An 18,644-nucleotide genomic window follows, 5' to 3' on the forward strand; every position below is an offset into this window, starting at 1 on the left:
GATAGGGATGAATGGAGGGGACAGATGGGCATGGATGGATATGGATTGCAGGGCAGGCCACAGGCAGAGAGGGGAAATGCTGGATAGGGATGAATGGAGGGGGCAGTGCCCATGGAGAGAGGGGAATTGCTGGAAATGGATGAATGGAGGGGGCAGGGGACAGAGGAGCATGGATGGGCATGGATTGGGAGGGCAGGACTCAGGGAGAGAGGGAAATTGCTGGATAGGGATGAATAGAGGGGACAGATGGGCATGGATGGATATGGATTGCAGGGCAGGCCTCAGGCAGAGAGGGGAAATGCAGGATAGGGATGAATGGAGGGGGCAGGTGACAGAGAAACATGGATGGCCATGGATTGGGAGGGCAGGGCTCAGGGAGAGACTCACTCTCTCTCTCACACACTCACTCTTTCACTCTGACTCTCAAACAGTCACTCTCACATACACTCTCCCAAACATACACACTCCGAGGAAAACCTTGCTAGCGCCCGTTTCATTTGTGTCAGAAATGGGCCTTTTTTACTAGTATTTAATAATTCTGAGGTCTTACGTTCCTGTATTGTTTTAAAGTTACCTTTTAGTGTTCTTGCCATAAAATTATTGGTACAATGTTCTGGTTTTGTAAAGTGCTGCCCCACAGAGGTAACATCCTGGTTGGTACTGGCATTTTTCATATGTAAATTGAATCTCTTCTTTAGCATCTGGCTTGTTTCTCCAATATAGCACCGTTCATCACATTTTTTACACTGAATGATGTATACCACATTGGAAGATGAGCATGTGAAGGATTCCTTTATGTTTATTTATTTATTTAAATTTTGCTCACACCTTTTTCAGTAGTAGTTCAAGATGAGTTACATTCAGGTACTCTGGATATTTCTCTGTCCCAGGAGGGCTCACAATCTAAGTTTGTAACTGCAATGGAGAGTTAAGTGACTTGTCAAAGATCAGCAGTGGGATTTGAACCAACCATCTCTGGATTGCAAGACTGGTGCTCTAACCACTAGACCACTACTCCACTCCACTGTTTCTTTTTCCTTTGTGAATGACTGTGGGATTCTGTGAAATGATTTGCAGCTGGATATATTGCAAGGATGTGTGCCGCTCTCTTCTTTTTGAGTCTGTATTGGGAGCTTCCTTCTCACTAGCTTGTGTTTTAAGTTGGGTGGGTGTTGGAAGGCCAGCACTGGTGGGGATGGGAATATCGCTTTCAGTAATTCATCCTCCTGGAGTAGTGGTTGTAGATCCTTTATGATTTTTCTCAAAATTTCCAGCTCTGGGTTATATGTCACTACAAGGGGGATTCTGTCTGTGGCTTTCTTTTCCTGTTTTTGAAACCAGTATTGTTCATGTGATGTCTATGTAAATTGAATCTTGTCTTAAGCATCTGGCCTGTTTCTGAAACAGGCCAGATGCTTAAGACAAGATTCAATTTACATAGACATCACATGAACAATACTGGTGCCAGTAGGGTTCCCACGCCTGTTGGTCAACATTTTACAGGACCAGGACACTGTACCAGTGACTTCACAGTGAGAATCCTGAAAGGTAACTTTAAAACCATACAAGAACATAAGACCTTTGAAGTCAGAATGATTGAATATTTTAACACCTAACAGAAAGGACTTAACAAGGATCTGGGGTTCCTAGCCCATTATAAACCATAAAGCTGTATGTCTCTGTTGATCACCCTCCCCTCACCTATCCACACCCATCCTGTTAGAATATCAATGATATGCTTTGATGTCCCCATGCATACCTCCGACCCACCCCCATCCTCCTACCCTGTCAGACTGTCACTTATATACACTGTCAGCTAGCACATTTGCTTATTTCCGATCTGAGGAAGAAGGGCGACCTTCGAAAGCTAATCAAGAAATGTATTAAGTTATGTCCAATAAAAAAGGTATCATCTTATTTTCTTTTCCATGTTTTATTTTGTTTAATTCCCCTTCAGTCCAAATCATAAAAATATCATCGATATATCGGTAGCATTTTAGGGGTGTGGTCTGATATATATTCAGAAACGTCTTTTCCAGTTCAGCCATAAAGAGGTTAGCATATTGGGGTGCTGTCCTGGTGCCCATCACAGTGCCCATGATTTGTAGATAGATATAATTGTTAAAGCGGAAATAGTTGTGAGTTAGAATAAATTTGATTAATTTTGTAATAGCTTCCGGTGAGTACTGATGTTTTTAGGAGTTTCTCACATGCAGCTATGCCATCTGCATGGGGAATGTTGCTGTGTAGTGATTCTACATCCATTGTGACCAGCAGGGTACCTGGTGGTAACTGCTTGATATTTTTGAATTTATTCAGAAAGTGTGTGGTGTCTTGTATGAAGCTGTTTGTCTTGTGCACAAAAGGTTTCAGAATCCCCTCTATAAGTCCAGATATTTCCTCCGTGAGTGTGCCAATACTAGGTATGATTGGTCTGCCAGGGTTTACAGGTTTGTGGATTTTGGGTAGTATGTGGAATGTGCCCATGGAAGGATGGTTTGGTATGAGTTTCTTCAGATGTGGCTGTACTTGTTTTGGGAATGTTTTGATAAGGTCTTTCAGCTGTTTTGTATAGTCCTGTGTGGGATCCTCAGTTAGTTTCCTGTAGTATGTGTTGTCTGAGAGCTGTCTGTGCCCTTCTTCGATGTATTTTTGTGTGTCCATAATCACCACTGAGCCTCCTTTGTCTGTGGGTTTGATGATAATGTGTTGGTTGTTTTGTAGGGTTCTTATGGCTGCTCTTACTGGTGGAGTGAGGTTGTACAGAATTTTCTTTTGTTTGCTGAAAAGTTGTGATTTTACCCTATGCCTGAAACTTTCTATGGAGAAAACCCCCCATGTACAATGGAACAAAACCCAAATAACCAGTAGTGGAAAATAGTATCTTGCTTTTACTTCTTACCACAAAAAACTCCAATTGTATATGTGAGGAGCCCAAACAATTCACGTTTTCCAATTGGGAAAGAATATAATACTTCCACCTTCCACCTTGAAACATAAAAATGTTAAAAAGGAAGAAAAAAGCCTCAGTTGTGTGTGACCATCTGTTACATTGTTGGCTCCATTAAAGACACCAGCTGTTTAATCTAAGAAGCAAGAAATTATTTTCCACTATTGGTTATTTAGATTTGTACCTTAGACATACTGCCTAAAAATATCACTCTCTGGCCTTCAGTCTTACTTATTAGGATAGTAAATCACACTTTTTGGGATGGTCCACCTTTAGCAGCTCTGGGAAAGAGCTGGAAACTACATGGTATTTCCCCAGAGGGCTCAATATTTAAAGCGATTTAAGCAGTCAGGAGAGGTGCCTGGCTGGTTAAATTGCTTGTGCCGGGCTATCCACTGATTTTCAGCAGCACTTAACTGATTACTGCCACTGAATACTAAACTGAAAGCTGGCTATTTTGTGAGCGGTCTGGAGGCGGAGTTGGTACTTATGCAGTTAAGTCCAGATATTCAGCACTTAACCACTTAAATTAAGCAGCCAACTCGGACTGCTTAAAACACAGTCTTACCTTTATGCGTGTTGCTCAAGAGGTTAAGTACTGAATATGGCACTTAACTGCATAACAGATAGCTAGCTGCATAAATCCAGATATTCAATTCCAGTGTCCAGACATGGTCCAGCAATGAATACTGGGAAATAAAATTGGAGCTAGCTGGCCACACAAACCCAGATATTATTGAATACCTGTATCAGGACTAAAAGAAACATCGCTGCCAACTGATTTATCCCTTTGTTTATGCCTGAGGCAATGGGAGATAACTTGCTCAAGAACATGGATAGCAGGATCGAACCGTGCTTGCCTAGGCTACTCCTTCATTCCAGTTTGAAACAAGGACGTTTCCATAAAATGTTTAACTCAGATGCAACATCGTAACGTGAGAACAGGTGTTAGCAGGTCTGCGTGCGTTTATGCCTTTCACAGAAAAACTGATCTCCTATCTCTTGTCTGCCGATGAAGGTTATTGGAGACCAAGATGATGACTTTCTCTTATGGAGTCTTCTTTGCTCAAAAGGTCAAGGGCACGGGTTTGTCCTCGCTATGAATAGCCAGTGCCTGGAGCGCATCCCTTCATCCTTGCTACAGAATCCATCCTTCCGGCTTGCTGCACTTCAGATCGTGCCGTCACCACATAATAGAGTTTGGTAAGCCTAATAAATGTATGCTTTTTGAACCATGAACCCGTTAAAATGTAAGAACTGGTCTGTTTCATAAAGTACTGATTTGAAAATCATTCTTTGACGGAATTCTGCGCTTCTAAAGTTTTGAAGAGATATTAAGCGGCGATGATGATACACACCCTCTAAACTAACAGTAATATCCTCAAAATGGTACAATCCAAAAATGTGTCCGATTGCGCGTTGGCTTGGCGATTAAACCCCATTGTACCGCCTACTGAGAGTACATTGGCTACTCGTTCACTGTCGCAGCAATGATTGGATAACAGAAGGCAGCACCATTTCGTGCTGCTATGCGCCGTGGCGTGGATCGTTATGCTTTTCTTTCCATGTTAAAGACAGAATGGTGTTGTAGCATCTTTGTCGTCACGGGACGGGAGGGGGACTCATAAGATTCTTATGGCTGGGTATGTATAGTAGAATAAAAAAATGCACCGTAAAGTGTTACGAAAATAACAAGAACTCATGGGGTGCGCGAACCCCTAGAACTGTTAAGAGATAACCGACGTTCCTGAATTGTGTGACTGTGATTGCACATCTACAACAAGCTGGAGCTGATTTCATCTCAAAGCCTTTTTCGTGCCTTCTGTGAGGAGATTATGACTATCACTATACTGCCGTGGTTAACCTGCAAGCAAGAGGTAGACCGCTCTTTGCAAGTGGGATTGTAGACTAAACTAAATAAAGTGCATCCTGTCTCCCGGCTTGCTGCAAGCAGTACGTGAGCTTTATTTTCCATTCTGTGCAATGGAGCATCACAGTCGATAGCTGCATTTTTGTTTATTTATTAAAGGATACTGGATCTCACGGCGCTCGTTTGCCTAGCCCCACGCCACGCGTGAAAGCAGCCCGCTGTTCTCGTGCAGTCCGCTCAGTCTGAGCTGACGTCTTCTTGCGTGCATGAAAGCCTCCCCCCCCCCCCCCCCCCCCCATTCCCTTATTGGCGCGCGGAGCCTTGGATGCCTCCTCAGTCCTCTTTTGAAGCGTCCTGGATTCTCGCGCTCGAGCCAGCCAGCAGTAGCGCTTCGGTCTTGGCTCCACCGGAGTTGGAAGTGTCGGGTATTGCGGAGCGGGCACTGCAGGGTACCGGCGTCGAAGTCTCTCTGCTCAGGGACTGTGGCGTGGCCATTGCATCACTTCACCTAATTCCAAGAGAAAGCGTTCTCTGTGCTCCTTTGTCTTCAATACTGTCTGACCCCATTTCAGGAGCTTTTACAAGCAAGACCATTGAGGAACTTTCAAAGCACAAAATAAACTGTGTTTTCAGTCCCTTCCGAAGCAGAGTCTACCATATTTCATTACCTCATTTTCGTCCGACTTTTTAGAGCAGCAAAAGAATTAAAAAGAAAAACAAACACGAAATTATAACATAAACGAGTAAATATCTGTTCTTGAATGGAGCTGGATTTGTTTTTAATCTGGAGGAAAATATTTCTTTGTTTTTCAATTTGGTTTTATTAGAGCCGAGTGGTGGAGTCTAAATAAATTTGTCTGGCACACCATTTAATTGTTGTAATTTTATTATTGAAACGCAGAAGTAAAATTTGGGACCAAGGAAGCTAAATCCAAAAGCCCTGACTGGTTCCTTTGACTGGTTTTCTCCCATAATATTTTTATGGTGACAGTCAACATGAAATAAGCTTAATCATAGTAGATATTTATATATTTTTATTTTGATTGGACAAATCAGAAAGGAGGTGCAAGATTTCATTTTCCTATCTGCAGATATTTTAAATACTCTGAGGATTTAATTGTATGGCATCAGAACAAAACAAACAACTGTTCTGTGCAGAAATGGAGCCCTGAGTCCTGGTGGCATTTGTGTTTTTTCTTCTGTTTTGAAGTGGGCACTGGTGCTACTGATTGACGTGTTAGTCCTGCAAAAGTTTGGTAATGGTGTCTCAAGGATGTTGTGGTTTCCGGTGAAGAAGATCCGGAAGCAGTTTAAACTCTTGCTCCTTTTGGTGCTTCTCACCTTTGCCATCTGGTTCACCTATCTGCATATCAACCAGGTCCGCCAGGGCAAAGCTCTTCGCTTGAACTTTGGATACAGCAAAGGTAATGGGCACCTGCTCAGAAATAGAAGTGCTTTTATTCTTTATTCCATTCTTCCTTGACAGAAACCTGCTAGTGCTAGCATCATGTGAGGAAGGATAACCACTGCTCTTAAGATGACTGGCCACAGCAAAATAAGAGGTTGCTTAAAGGGACAGCAGCCATGATTACAAGAGATCACAGCTTCATTTCTGTGGTAGAAAACAGAGAAATCTTGGAGAGTATGCATGATGGATTGTTGTTGAGTTTTGGATTGGGCGAAGCCAAGAAAGATACCTAATAGGAAAGAGCTAAGAAAGAAAACCCTTTGCTAGCCCTAATTTAAAATCACTTAGGGGTTGATATTCAAAAGGGTTTTTTTTTTCCAGGCAGGATTGACTCCTGCCCCGTTAAACCCCATTGAGCTGGCCAGCTGCCTATATCCATCAGCATTTAACCAGGTAGTTCTGCTGAATATTTCCACTAACCGGCCATTTCCTAACCTGCTAGGTTAGGGGCGATTTGGGGGTGAAGTTTGGATGGAGCCAGCACTTATCCTGTTAACTGGCAATATTCAGTTTGCTAAATGGCTAAGTAAACGCATAAAAGGCTCCTTTTACAAAGGTGCTACCAATTAGCATGCACTGAATGCAAAGAAGCCCATTTGAATTGAATGGGCTTCTTTGCATTCAGTGTGCTGCTAATCAGTAGTGTCACTTTGTAAAAGGAGTCCACAGTAAGGACAGCAAAAAGGCTGTCCTAACATAGGGGTCCTTATACCAAGCTGCAGTAAAAAGGGCCCTGAGCCGAGTTAACTGGACATCAGTATGAATATTGGCCAGTGCCCAGTTAACTTCCGGGTCTGCACACACCTGAGTATTCAGTGCCAGGAACTGCGCATACTCTGATTGATGTTTAATATCTGGGGTTCAGTCCACGCTGGAAGCGGCTTAGAAATCACATACTGCTGTAGGCTGAACATTAATTATCACCTTAAATTTAATTTTGAAAAGCAGGTTTGTTAAAAAGTTGAACAGGGAGAGTTAATGTTGCAGTGCAGAGAAAAGTGACTAATTTGAGTATGAAATTTGAGAGCAGTAACACAACATCATAGTTTTGTTTTCTTTTTGCTGTTTGTTGAATTGAGACAGCCAGCGTTAGAGATACATAGAATTCCCAGGGTGAAGAAAACAAGACTGGTGCAGTGGTGACTGTCCTCAAAGTTAAGATCCCTGTTTACATGTGGAGAGCCTGAATGGGGTGTTAATTGCAGTTTGGATTTAGAAATGCAGCAAGATTGGGTGGAGCAGCTGGTTGAACAGGACTTAGAAATTGAGAATTGGGGGTCAAATAGGGTGACCATAGATCAGAGCTTCCCAAACCTGTTCTGGGGACCATACAGCCAATCAGATTTTCAGGATATCCATAAAAAATATACATATGATAAATTTACATACACGGGGGACACAGTTTATGCAAATGTACATAAGTATTGCCATACTGGGACAGACTGAAGGTCCATTAAGCCCAGCACCCTGTTTCCAACAGTGGCCAATCCAGGTCACAAGTACCTGGCAAGATCCCAAAACAGTACAATACATTTTATGCTGCTTATCCTAGAAATAAGCAGTGGATTTTCCCCAAGTCCATTTTAATAATTGTCTACAGACATTTATTTTAGGAAGCTATCCAAACCTTTTTTAAACCCTGGTAAGCTAACTGCGTTTGCCACGTTCTCTGGCAATGAATTCCAGAGTTTAATTACACGTTGAGTGAAGAAATATTTTCTCTGATTCATTTTAAATTTACTACTATGTAGCTTGTGTGCCCCCTAGTCCTAGTATTTTTGGAAAGAGTAAACAAGCGATTCACATCTACCCGTTCCACTCCACTTATTATTTTATAGACCTCTATCATATCTCCCCTCAGCCGTCTTTTCTCCAAGCTGAAGAGCCCTAGCTGCTTTATCCTTTCCTCGTATGGAAGTCATCCCATCCCCTTTATCATTATCGTCACCCTTCTCTGCACCTTTTCTAATTCCACTATATCTTTTTTGAGATGCGGTGACAAGAATTGCACACAGTATTTGAGGTGCGGTTCCACCATGGAGCGATATAAGGGCATTATAACATCCTCATGTTTGGTTTCCATTCAGTTCCTAATAATACCTAACATTCCATTTGCTTTCTTAGCCGCCGCCGCCGCACACTGTGTAGAGGGTTTGAGCTTATCATCAACGATGACACAGAGATCCCTTTCCTGTTTGGTGACTCCTAATGTAGAACCTTGCATTACTTAGCTATAATTCGGGTTCCTTTTTTCCAGATATATCACTTGCTCACATTAAATGCCATCTGCCATTTAGTTGCCCAGTGTCCCATTCTCATAAGGTAATTTTTCACAAGCCATTTAAAACTTTGAATAACTTTGTGTCATCAGCAAATTTAATTACCTCATTAGTTACTCCCATCTCTAGATCATTTATAAATATGTTAAAAAGCAGCGGTCCCAGCACACACCCCTGGGGAACCCCACCATCTACCCTTCTCCATTGAGAATACTAACCATTTAACCCTACTCTCTGTTTTCTACCTTTTAACCAGTTTTTAATCCACAATAGGACATTACCTGCTATCCCATGACTCTCCAATTTCCTCTGGAGTCTTTCATAAGGTACTTTGTCAAACGGCAAAAGACAGAATTAATCCTTGCAGTCACGCAAGCAAATCAAACACAGCGAGAGTGACAAAGGAAAAAGCAGCAGATGATGTACAAACAATTGTCTTTATTGTAACATCCGAGACATGACACAAGTTGTGTTACAGCGTAAAAAGGCCTTCCTCAGAAGTCTATAAACACATATATAAAATCAATAACAAATATAAATATATTAATGAAATCTTGGCACAGTATAGATTAAATAGATATAGACGTAACATATGGTCCTAAAGCAAATGTATATATACTATTATTATACAGAAATGATAAATGAGTAAGAAATCAAATAAATAAAATAGATAAAAATAATTTTTTAACACAATATTGATAATTAAATGAATAAAAAACAATGAATATATTAATACAATAAGAAGTATTCTTGTAAAACAAGTACATAAAATAAACATATTGTCCAAAAATAATACCTTCTATTGGATGTGTGATGATTCTTAGTTAGCCTTAATGAAATACACGTGATGTCTAATACCTGAAAAAGGAAGAATTTTTTAAAATACAGAAATATGTAACTGCATATATAAAAAATGGTAAAATAGTATGAAATGTGTGAACTCTTATCTTATGGTTAAAGGTAAATATTGGCAAATAGGTAGAGATATTGTGCCCTTCCGTTTGATATGTATAGACTGGATGTAGATGCCACATGTTAAAATTTTTTTGATGTAACGTTTATTGAAAATGAGTGCATGCAATTTATGGATTGAACATACTGCACCTGGAAATAAACATAAGACTGTGGCTAAAAGAGGAGCACCAGTAAATAGCAGAAATAATCTCATATCAAAACCTAAAAGGTTTAAAAATATTGTTTGTAGCTGATAACATGTTTCTATACTGTAAAATGAAAGATATTGAAAGAGGAACCAATAAAAAATAAAAGAAATAAAAAAAGAAATGTTGCTGAAAAAACTTTGTAAAATGTGCACCGTATTGTCTAAACAGTGGAAAGTGCTGACATATTTTAGTGGCTAAGCAGTTTGAAACATAAAAGAAGAAAAAAAGAAAAAAAAAAAGAACTGTAGTCTAAACTGGATGAACTACATGTGGAAGTCAGGCAACAGCTGTTATGATAACACAATGTCCGAACCATTTGAATGCTAAAAAAAAAAAAAAAAAAGCTGCTGAGTTGAGATAAATATCGCGCGAGAGTGACTATCAGAAGTGACGTAATAAAAGAAAAAAACGCCTTCCTGTTTGTTGAAAATGTGAGCACAAGAACTCTCCGGAGTATAAACAAAAAAGTATTGGCGGGAACTTACGTTACTGAACTAATCTGTGTAGTGTAAAATGCTGATCCCAAAAAAAGGAATAAGATGAAAATAACTACTGTAATATAGATGGGAATGGGTATGAAATACTATTTTATATTATCCAAGCACAGATAAATGGCAGTTTAACAAAATCATAAATGGCACCCAAAAAAAAAAAACTTGTAAAAAGAGTTTCATAGGACTATAGCTAAAAAATACAGTGACAGCAAAGTAATGTGGCCGAAACACGACTCGTGTCGAGTCTCGGGTGTTATAATAAAGACAATTGTTTGGACATTGTCTGCTGCTCTGTCTTTTGTCACCCTTGCTGTGTGTGTCATACGCCTTTTGAAAATCCAGATACACAATATTGACCGGCTCACCTTTATCCACGTTTGTTCACCCCTTCAAAGAAATGTAATAGATTGGTGAGGCAAGATTTCCCATCACTAAATCCATGTTGGCTATCCAGCTTATAATCGAAAGTGATCGCCAGCCATCTTCCGACACAAATTGGGAGATGGCCGGCGATTTCTTAAAAGTGGCAAAATCGGTATAATCGAAAGCAGCATTTTTGACAGCATCGCCGGCGAAAGTTCAAGGGGGCGTGTTGGTAGATTAGCGAAGGCGGGACATGGGCGGGCATGGGCGTGGCTACCAGATGGCCGGCTTTCGCCGATAATGGAAAAAAAAAAGCGGCGTTAAGCAGTATTTCGCCGGGTTTATTTGGTCCTTTTATTTTCACAACCAAGCCTCAAAAAGGTGCCCCAAATGACCAAATGACCACTGGAGGGTAGTATGTGGTGATGTCACAGATCTGTGACATCACCACATACTCCCTTTGGGCATATAATGGTTGGAATGGATATGGTCTGAGCACATTTAAACACCATATAATTGTATTATAAAAAATTAAAACGTATATTGTTTATCCAAGTATGTAGGTAGAGAATTTGCAGACTTGGTATTGTATATCTTGTGGTCTTCCGTTGATACTATTTTCTTATTATTTTCAGTCAGATCCTTCTTCCATTTTCTGAAGGATTTTCTTTTAGCTCTAATAGCTTCCTCCACCTCAGTTTTTAACCATGCCGGCTGTGGTTTGGTCTTCCTTCCTCCTTTTTTAATCCACAAAATATATTTGGGTTGGGCTTCCAGGATTGTATTTTTGAACAGCATCCATGCCTGATGTACATTTTGACCTTTGCAGCAAGTTTTATTTTCACTGTTCTTCTCATTTTGTCATAGTCTCCTTTTTGAAAGTTAAATGCTGATGTATTGGATTTTCTGTGTATACTTACTCCAAAGCCGATATCAAATCTGATCATATTATGGCACTGTTATCAAGCGGCCCCAGCACCATTAACTCCTGCACCAGATCATGCGCTCCACTAAGGACTAGTTCTAGATTTTTCCTCCTCTTATTGGCTTCTGTACCAGCTGCTCCATAAAGCAGTCCTTGATTTTGTCAAGGAATTTTACTCTGATGTTACATTTACCCAGTCAATATCGAGGTAATTGAAATCACCCATTATTGTGTTGCCCAGTTTGTTAGCCTCACTAATTTCTGATAACATTACATCTGTCTGTTCATCCTGGCCAGGTGGACGGTAGTACACTCCTATCACTTTCCTTTTCCCCTTTATGCATGGAATTTCAATCTATAGGGATTCCAAGATGTGTTTTGTTTCCTGCAGAATTTTCAATCTATTTGATTCAAGGCCCTCCTTAACATACAATGCTACCCTCCACAAATTTGATCCACCTTATCACTACGATATAATTTGTACCCTGGTATGATGATTCCCACTGATTTTCCTCATTCCACCGGGTCTCAAAGATGCCTATTATATCTAATTTTTCATTTAGTGCAATATATTCCAACTGTTCCATCTTATTTCTTATGCTTCTGGCATTTGCATATAGACATTTCAAACTATGTTTGTTCCTATTTACATCTTACTCAATAGTTAGCAGTATTAATTTGCAATATTTTGTTAGATTTTTATTTAAAGACACCTGATCTACTATGATCTCTTTTACAACCTTGCTATTGGGTTAATTTTTTATTTTATTTTTGTTACATTTGTACCCCGCGCTTTCCCACTCATGGCAGGCTCAATGCGGCTTACATGGGGCAATGGTTACCCTATCTTCCCTGTTTTGGTGATACCTTCGAAAGATACCTTGTTCCGAACCACGCGTTTTTGAATGACTATCGGTCTTCCTGCAGGTTCTGGTTTAAAAAAGCTGCTGTTTCCTTTTTAAATGCCGATGGCATCAGCCGTGTCCCACCCAGGTTAAGGTTGAGCTCATTCTTCCGAAATAGGCTCCCCCTTCCCCAGAATGTTGCCCAATTCCTTTCAAATCTAAAACCCTCCTCCCTGTACCATCGCCATAGGCGGTCGGTGGCCCAACTGTTTGGGGAGGCTAAAGGGGGCCGGGTTAGGGGTGGGGCCAGGGGTGGAGCTTAAATCCATAATTATCTGATAACACACAGAAAAAAAAAAAATAAAAGTCACAATTAATACCTTTTATTAAATTTAGATATTAGATGTGTATCATATGTCAAAGAATAAAGTGGTTGCTCAAAGCATATACTAACCACAATCGCTCAACTGCAAAACACTATGCACAACTTTGTGCAAAAACACACTCAGAACCTTACTGTACCATAAACATTACACTGGGCAGAACCTAATACACCAATATACCACCCATACGGAAAATGCAGACCGTCAACAATATGAAACAAGGGATCATAATATCACAATTCTCATGTACAGCCACAAAACACCCTAATTCATGTTTAATGTGGCATAAAATGCCATAAATAAGTAAATAAATATAAACTTTTAATGTTGAGCACCTGATTCTCAAAGTATGGCTTGAAAGGTGTTTCTATAAGATTAGACAGCAGTATATGGGAAGAATCATAGGGACCTTTTTACTAAGCTGTAGCAAAAAGTGGCTTTAGCAAGCCCTTATGCGGGTTTTTTTTCCATGCACTAAGGCCATTTTTACTGCAGCCATAAAAATGGCATTTTTGTATATTTTTGTATTATTAGCAATGCACTAATGTTGCCATTAGCACATGGCCATTAAAAAATGTTCTAACTCTCTACAAGGAGTTTGCTATATATAATTAGTTTGTGAGTGTCCCTTGAATTGTGGAAAAAGCTCCACTTAAAATATATTACAAACAATTGAAACCTCAAATCTCCAAACAGGAAAAATACAAAAGTATTTATACTATCCTTGTTGTATCAGGAGTAGGTTAATATCACTGGTTTCCTGAGAAGGACAAAGAGAAAAAAACCCCAGAAGCAAAAAAAACTCACAATTGGTGAGAAAAAGCAAATGAGGTGAAAAACTCTCTTACCTTCTTATATACTAACTAATAAAGGGGCACTCACCCAAACTAAACAATAACAGACCAATCCCAGCCCAAAACTTGTTACCATGAGAACCCTTACCATCTCCCATTTTGTGGGCAGTAAGGGTTAACATGGCATTCGTGTGCTACCCAGTTAGCATGCAGTGAAGTAACTCTGCTAATTAGCTCAGGAACGCCCAGTCTCTGCCCCCTGACACGCCCCCTCAAAAAAGTTGAAATATTTTTTAGCTCGCAGGTAGCGCGTGCACATTTGTCAATTACCATGGGATACCTGAGTGTGTCCCACAGAATGTCATTTTATGCAGTTAGGCATGTGATATAGAAGGACCCCATAGAATGGTGCACTACCTTACCATCCTCAGGTTATATTACTTGTTCTGCAAGCTATTCCTCCCTCTTATATTTCCTCATACCCAGATGCAGTGGCATGCCATTTAGATTTTCCATGAGAAACGAGGGCCTCACTTTGGACTTACTCTCCATTTTATTTGGCAGTCTTACCAGCTTTTGTTTTTTTAATTTTCTGTATTTGTGAAGATTGTGAGAAGTGACTGTCTATGAGACTAAGGGGCTCATTTTCAAAGCACTTAGGGGCCCTTTTACCAAGCAACGGTAAAAAAGTGGCCTGCACTAGCTTTGGCGCATGAAATTGGCACGCGCTGGGCCACGTTTTACTGTAGCGGGAAAAAGGCCCTTTTTTAAATGGGGCAGTAAATGGCTGTGCACTAATATTAAAATTAGCAAGCGACTGTTTAGGGAAAGGGAATGGGACTTGATATACTACCTTTCTGTGGTTACAATCAAAGTACTACTTGAGCCTTTACCACCACATGTCTAGAACTCAGAAACAATGAAAATGGTTGCTGGTTGTGTAATGATGTGCTACACAGTGACGGTGCCTGGCCCCATTTAACTGAATAGAAATATTTCTCTCTCTTCTCTTTTTGTGTTTTGCTCCTTTATTTTAAAAATTGAATTACTTTTACTTACAATTCAAGTCACATATCCCCAAATTCTATAAATTTTGTTAAAAATGGCGTGCACAGATTTGGACAAGTGCCTAACTTACATGTGCAATTTAATTGAATAATGAACCAATTAGCTCTGATAATTGAGATTTTAACAAGGAATTATTGGTGCTAATTAGATTAATTAAAATGTGCGTGCGTAAATTTAGGTGTGGGATTCCATGGCCCTTCTATGGCTGCGCCCCCTTTATGGACCTGCATGTAAAATTTACATGTGGGTACAAAAAGGGGACATGGTCATGGGCAGATCAGGGGCTTTTAATTTATGCACATTGTTACAGAATAAAGGGGATCCATTCCTAATTTACACCAAGGTTTCATTGGTGCAAATGGTTGTGCCTAAATGAAGTCATGGTTCCTGGTGCTAAGCACTATTCTCTAAACGGTACCTAACTTTAAGTGCCATTTATAGAATAGCAGTAAGCTCTATATTTTTGGCTACATTTATAGAATTTAGGGCCCTGTTTAGCCGTGCTAGAGGCGTGTTAGCATTTTTAGTGTGCTCTAAGCATTAGCGCTTGCTAACCATGCAGATGCCCATAATATTCCTATGGGCGTCTACACAGTTTGCACATGCTAATTTTTAGCACGCACTAAAAACGCTAGCGCACCTTAGTAAACAGGGCCTTTAGTCCATAAAGACCAAAGCAGCTATCAAAATTAAGGACGGGCTATTGTTTGCAGCTACACTGGAAGTGTCAGAGACAAATCCCATGTCTTTGCATATTGTTACATGAAAAAGAGCAGAAAAGAACCACATTTTCTATTTTTTGTTTGCTGATACTTATGTGCGCGCTTTACAAATAGTGTGTAATAATATCAGTGAACCAAAAAACACAGAAGGCCCTGTTTATTAAGCTGCGCTGTAGGCATGCTACCATTTTTTGCATGTATGCTAACGATAGAGATACCCATGTATTGCTATGGGTGTTTTTAGTGTTAGTGTGCGCTAAAAATGTTAGCGCACCTTAGTAAACAGGGCCCAAAATGTGTTTTGTCTGCTCCTTCTGAGAGAGTGTTCCCTTTTTGCAAATAGTGCACACTATCTCCTGGTTTCTGTATAGCGCGACTTAAGTTGTGTGTGCGAATACGGTCATATTCTGGATTTGTGTGCGCAACTTAATTAGTTAAGCCAATCAGTGCTTATAATTGCCAATTAAGCAATTATTTACACTAATTGACAATTAGAATTTACGTGCACAATTGTCTTAGCGTATTCTGTAATGTGATGCGTGTAGACTCTAAGTCACATAGTTGAAAAGGGAGCATGGCCATGGGTGTGGAATAGGCAGGTCGTGGGCATTTCTAAAATCTATGAGCATTGTTATAGAATACACCCGGTCTGCACCTGATTTAGGCGTTGGCATTACTGTACGAGACTAAATTTAGTCGTATGGACGGGCACTCGGCATATTTAATAAACTGCATGGAAATTTAGGTGTATTCTGTAAAGTATGCCTAAATTTAGGTGTACCTTTATAAAATACGCCTAGGCATTTTTTTTGGCACCAGTTTTTTTTTAGGCGTGATATATAGAATCAGAGAACACACTTTTAACGACAGTGAAGACTAACCAAAACAAAATGTTGCTGCAGATGACCTGGGAAACAAAGTGAAATGGACATTTTGGGACGGCCCATCCATAATCAGAACTTAGCCTCGTGCTGACAAGTGTTATAATATCAGCCTGCCTTAGAAGGTCACTTCACTGACATTTGTCAGCATCCTCAACTCTGTCTGGGCATCAGGGTTTCAAAGAGCATTTTATGGATTTAAGTTGTATAAATACCGTGTTTCCCCAAAAATAAGACAGTGTCTTATATTAATTTTTGCTCCCAAAGATGCGCTAGGTCTTATTTTCAGGGGATGTCTTCTTCGGGAGTAGTAGGGGGACTGTGGCGGTCGGGAACAGTATTGAAGTGGGGGAGTGATATCCTGCAGGAGTAGGCCGTGGCTCGCCTATCTGCCCACAGTGACCGCAGGACTCGAGCGGAGCAGAGCCGCCCTGGCCGGGCTGGGAATGGAGGAGGGGTATGCACTAGGGAAGGTAATGGAATGTGGGGCTGGGCTGCTCTGGCTGGGGGTCTCGGGAGGTTGTTAGAGGGCTTAGGGCGCAGGATCATCCCTACCGTATTACAAACGTTAAAAAAAAATTCTACGGTAGCTCCATTCCCTGTTGGTGGCGCTTTATGCGCTCCTCCTGTACATTCACAACACTTTCCATCCTTCTAGTCTGACTTAGCTCTTGGGCGATGGAGCAGCACCGAAAGGGCTCAGTTACTCATTTTCTTTTCTTTCATTATTTCTGCAAGGGGGATGTTTCTTTTCTTTCCGGGCTCACTTACCGGTAGTTCATCTTCACAAAAGCGTGAAGGAGGATGGTAGGAGTCCGCTGGACGATATAATTTCCACCTCAGTCTTGTTTCTTGCATTTCTTTAATGTTATTTCATCTTTGGGTTGCAGCGAAAAAAATTAAGGTTTCTGTGTCCATGGCCCATTGGGGCCAAACAAAAACTTTGCTAGGTCTTACTTTTGGGGGAGGCCTTATATTTAGCAATTCAGCAAAACCTCTACTAGGTCTTATTTTCAGGGGATGTCTTATTTTCGGGGAAACAGGGTACTAACAGGTTTTAGATGTCTGTTTAGTAAATCATCTTTCCTTTTGTGAAACAGTTGCTAAAGCCTCTGGATGGTATGCTTTAAAAATATATATTTAAAGGCAAAAGGAAACATATATGACCATTTCTGGGAATGAGTAGAAGTGAATCGATTTTTTACTCTTTCAAAAAGTAGAAAGACTAGGGGTCACTCAGGGGTCCGTTTACTAAGGTACGCTGAAAAATGGCTTGCGGTAGTGTAGATGTGGGTTTTGGTGCACGTGCCTGTGAAAAAGGCCTTTTTTTTTTGCCGAAAATGGATGTGCGGCAAAAAAAATTGCCGTGCATCCATTTTGGGTCTTAGACCTTACCGCCAGCTATTGACCTAGTGGTAAAGAATCCAGGCGGTAATGACCTAGGCGCGTCAAATGCGACTTGGCGCGCATTCGTTATTCTTGTCTGAAAATAAAAATTATTTTTCAGACTTGCGTATCGGACGCACGCCAAAAATAAAATTACTGCAAGAGCCACACGGTAGTTGGGCGGTAACTCCATTTTGGCGTGCGTTGGGCGTGCGTAGACGCTTACGCGGCTTAGTAAAAGGGCCCCTCAATGAAGTTATATGGAAATACTTTTAATAGAAATAAGAGGAAATATTTTTTCACTCAGCGAATAGTTAAGCTCTGGAAATCGTTGCCAGAGGATGTGGTAACAGCGGTTAGCGTATCTGGGTTTAAGAAGGTTTGGAAACGTTCCTGGAGGAAAAGTCCATAGTCTGTTCTTGAGACAGACATGGGGAAGCTACTTCTTGCCCTGGGATTGGTAACATGGAATGTTGCTACTATTTGGGTTTCTGCCAAGTACTTGTGACCTGGATTGGCCACTATTGAAAACAGGATACTGGGCTAGATGGTCCATTGGTCTGACCCAGTATGGCTATTCTTATGTTCTTAAAAGGTGACTAAAGTTATCAGATAAAAATGGGGTTTTAATGAATTCTGTTAGAACAAACAAGTTGTAATACAACAGTGCAAACCCCATCCTTTTATTTGAAAAAAATTAAAAAGTTACAGAAGTTCAAACATGTAACATTTGCAGACTGCTTATGGACCCCATGACATGAAAAACAGGCCATTCTCAAGGTTTTGGATCTGCTGTTTTAGTCACCTTTTCACAGAGACGGTCATATATATGGATCATTTGTATTTATTTCAACTAAAGTGGAAGAACTGCTGCTGGGCCAGTGTGGTCTTTTTTTTTTTTGCTACCATTTACTGTATTATTATGTTATTTCTGTTTTTTATTGGGCACAGTCTGTACTTTGGAATTTCACAGCAGTTGGCGGTGATGTCTCAAGATGTGGACTTTGACTGAAGATGCAGGGCTGTTTTTGAGGGGGTACTTGGGGGGTACTG

At 40.5% G+C, this 18,644-nt stretch overlaps 1 protein-coding gene across 1 annotated transcript in view; it reads left to right on the forward strand.

The window, feature by feature from the left end:
• Positions 1-6,093: 6,093 nt before the first annotated feature.
• Positions 6,094-18,644, forward strand: part of B4GALNT4 (beta-1,4-N-acetyl-galactosaminyltransferase 4) — a 577,155-nt gene continuing 564,604 nt past the window's right edge. Inside the window, exon 1 of the mRNA XM_030202455.1 lies at positions 6,094-6,244. Within this exon, the coding sequence (XP_030058315.1) occupies positions 6,094-6,244 (151 nt within the window). The remainder of the gene's footprint in view (positions 6,245-18,644) is intronic.

The sequence above is a fragment of the Microcaecilia unicolor genome, chromosome 4, assembly GCF_901765095.1.
Source record: "Microcaecilia unicolor chromosome 4, aMicUni1.1, whole genome shotgun sequence".
In the NCBI taxonomy this organism is placed as follows: Eukaryota; Metazoa; Chordata; class Amphibia; order Gymnophiona; family Siphonopidae; genus Microcaecilia; species Microcaecilia unicolor.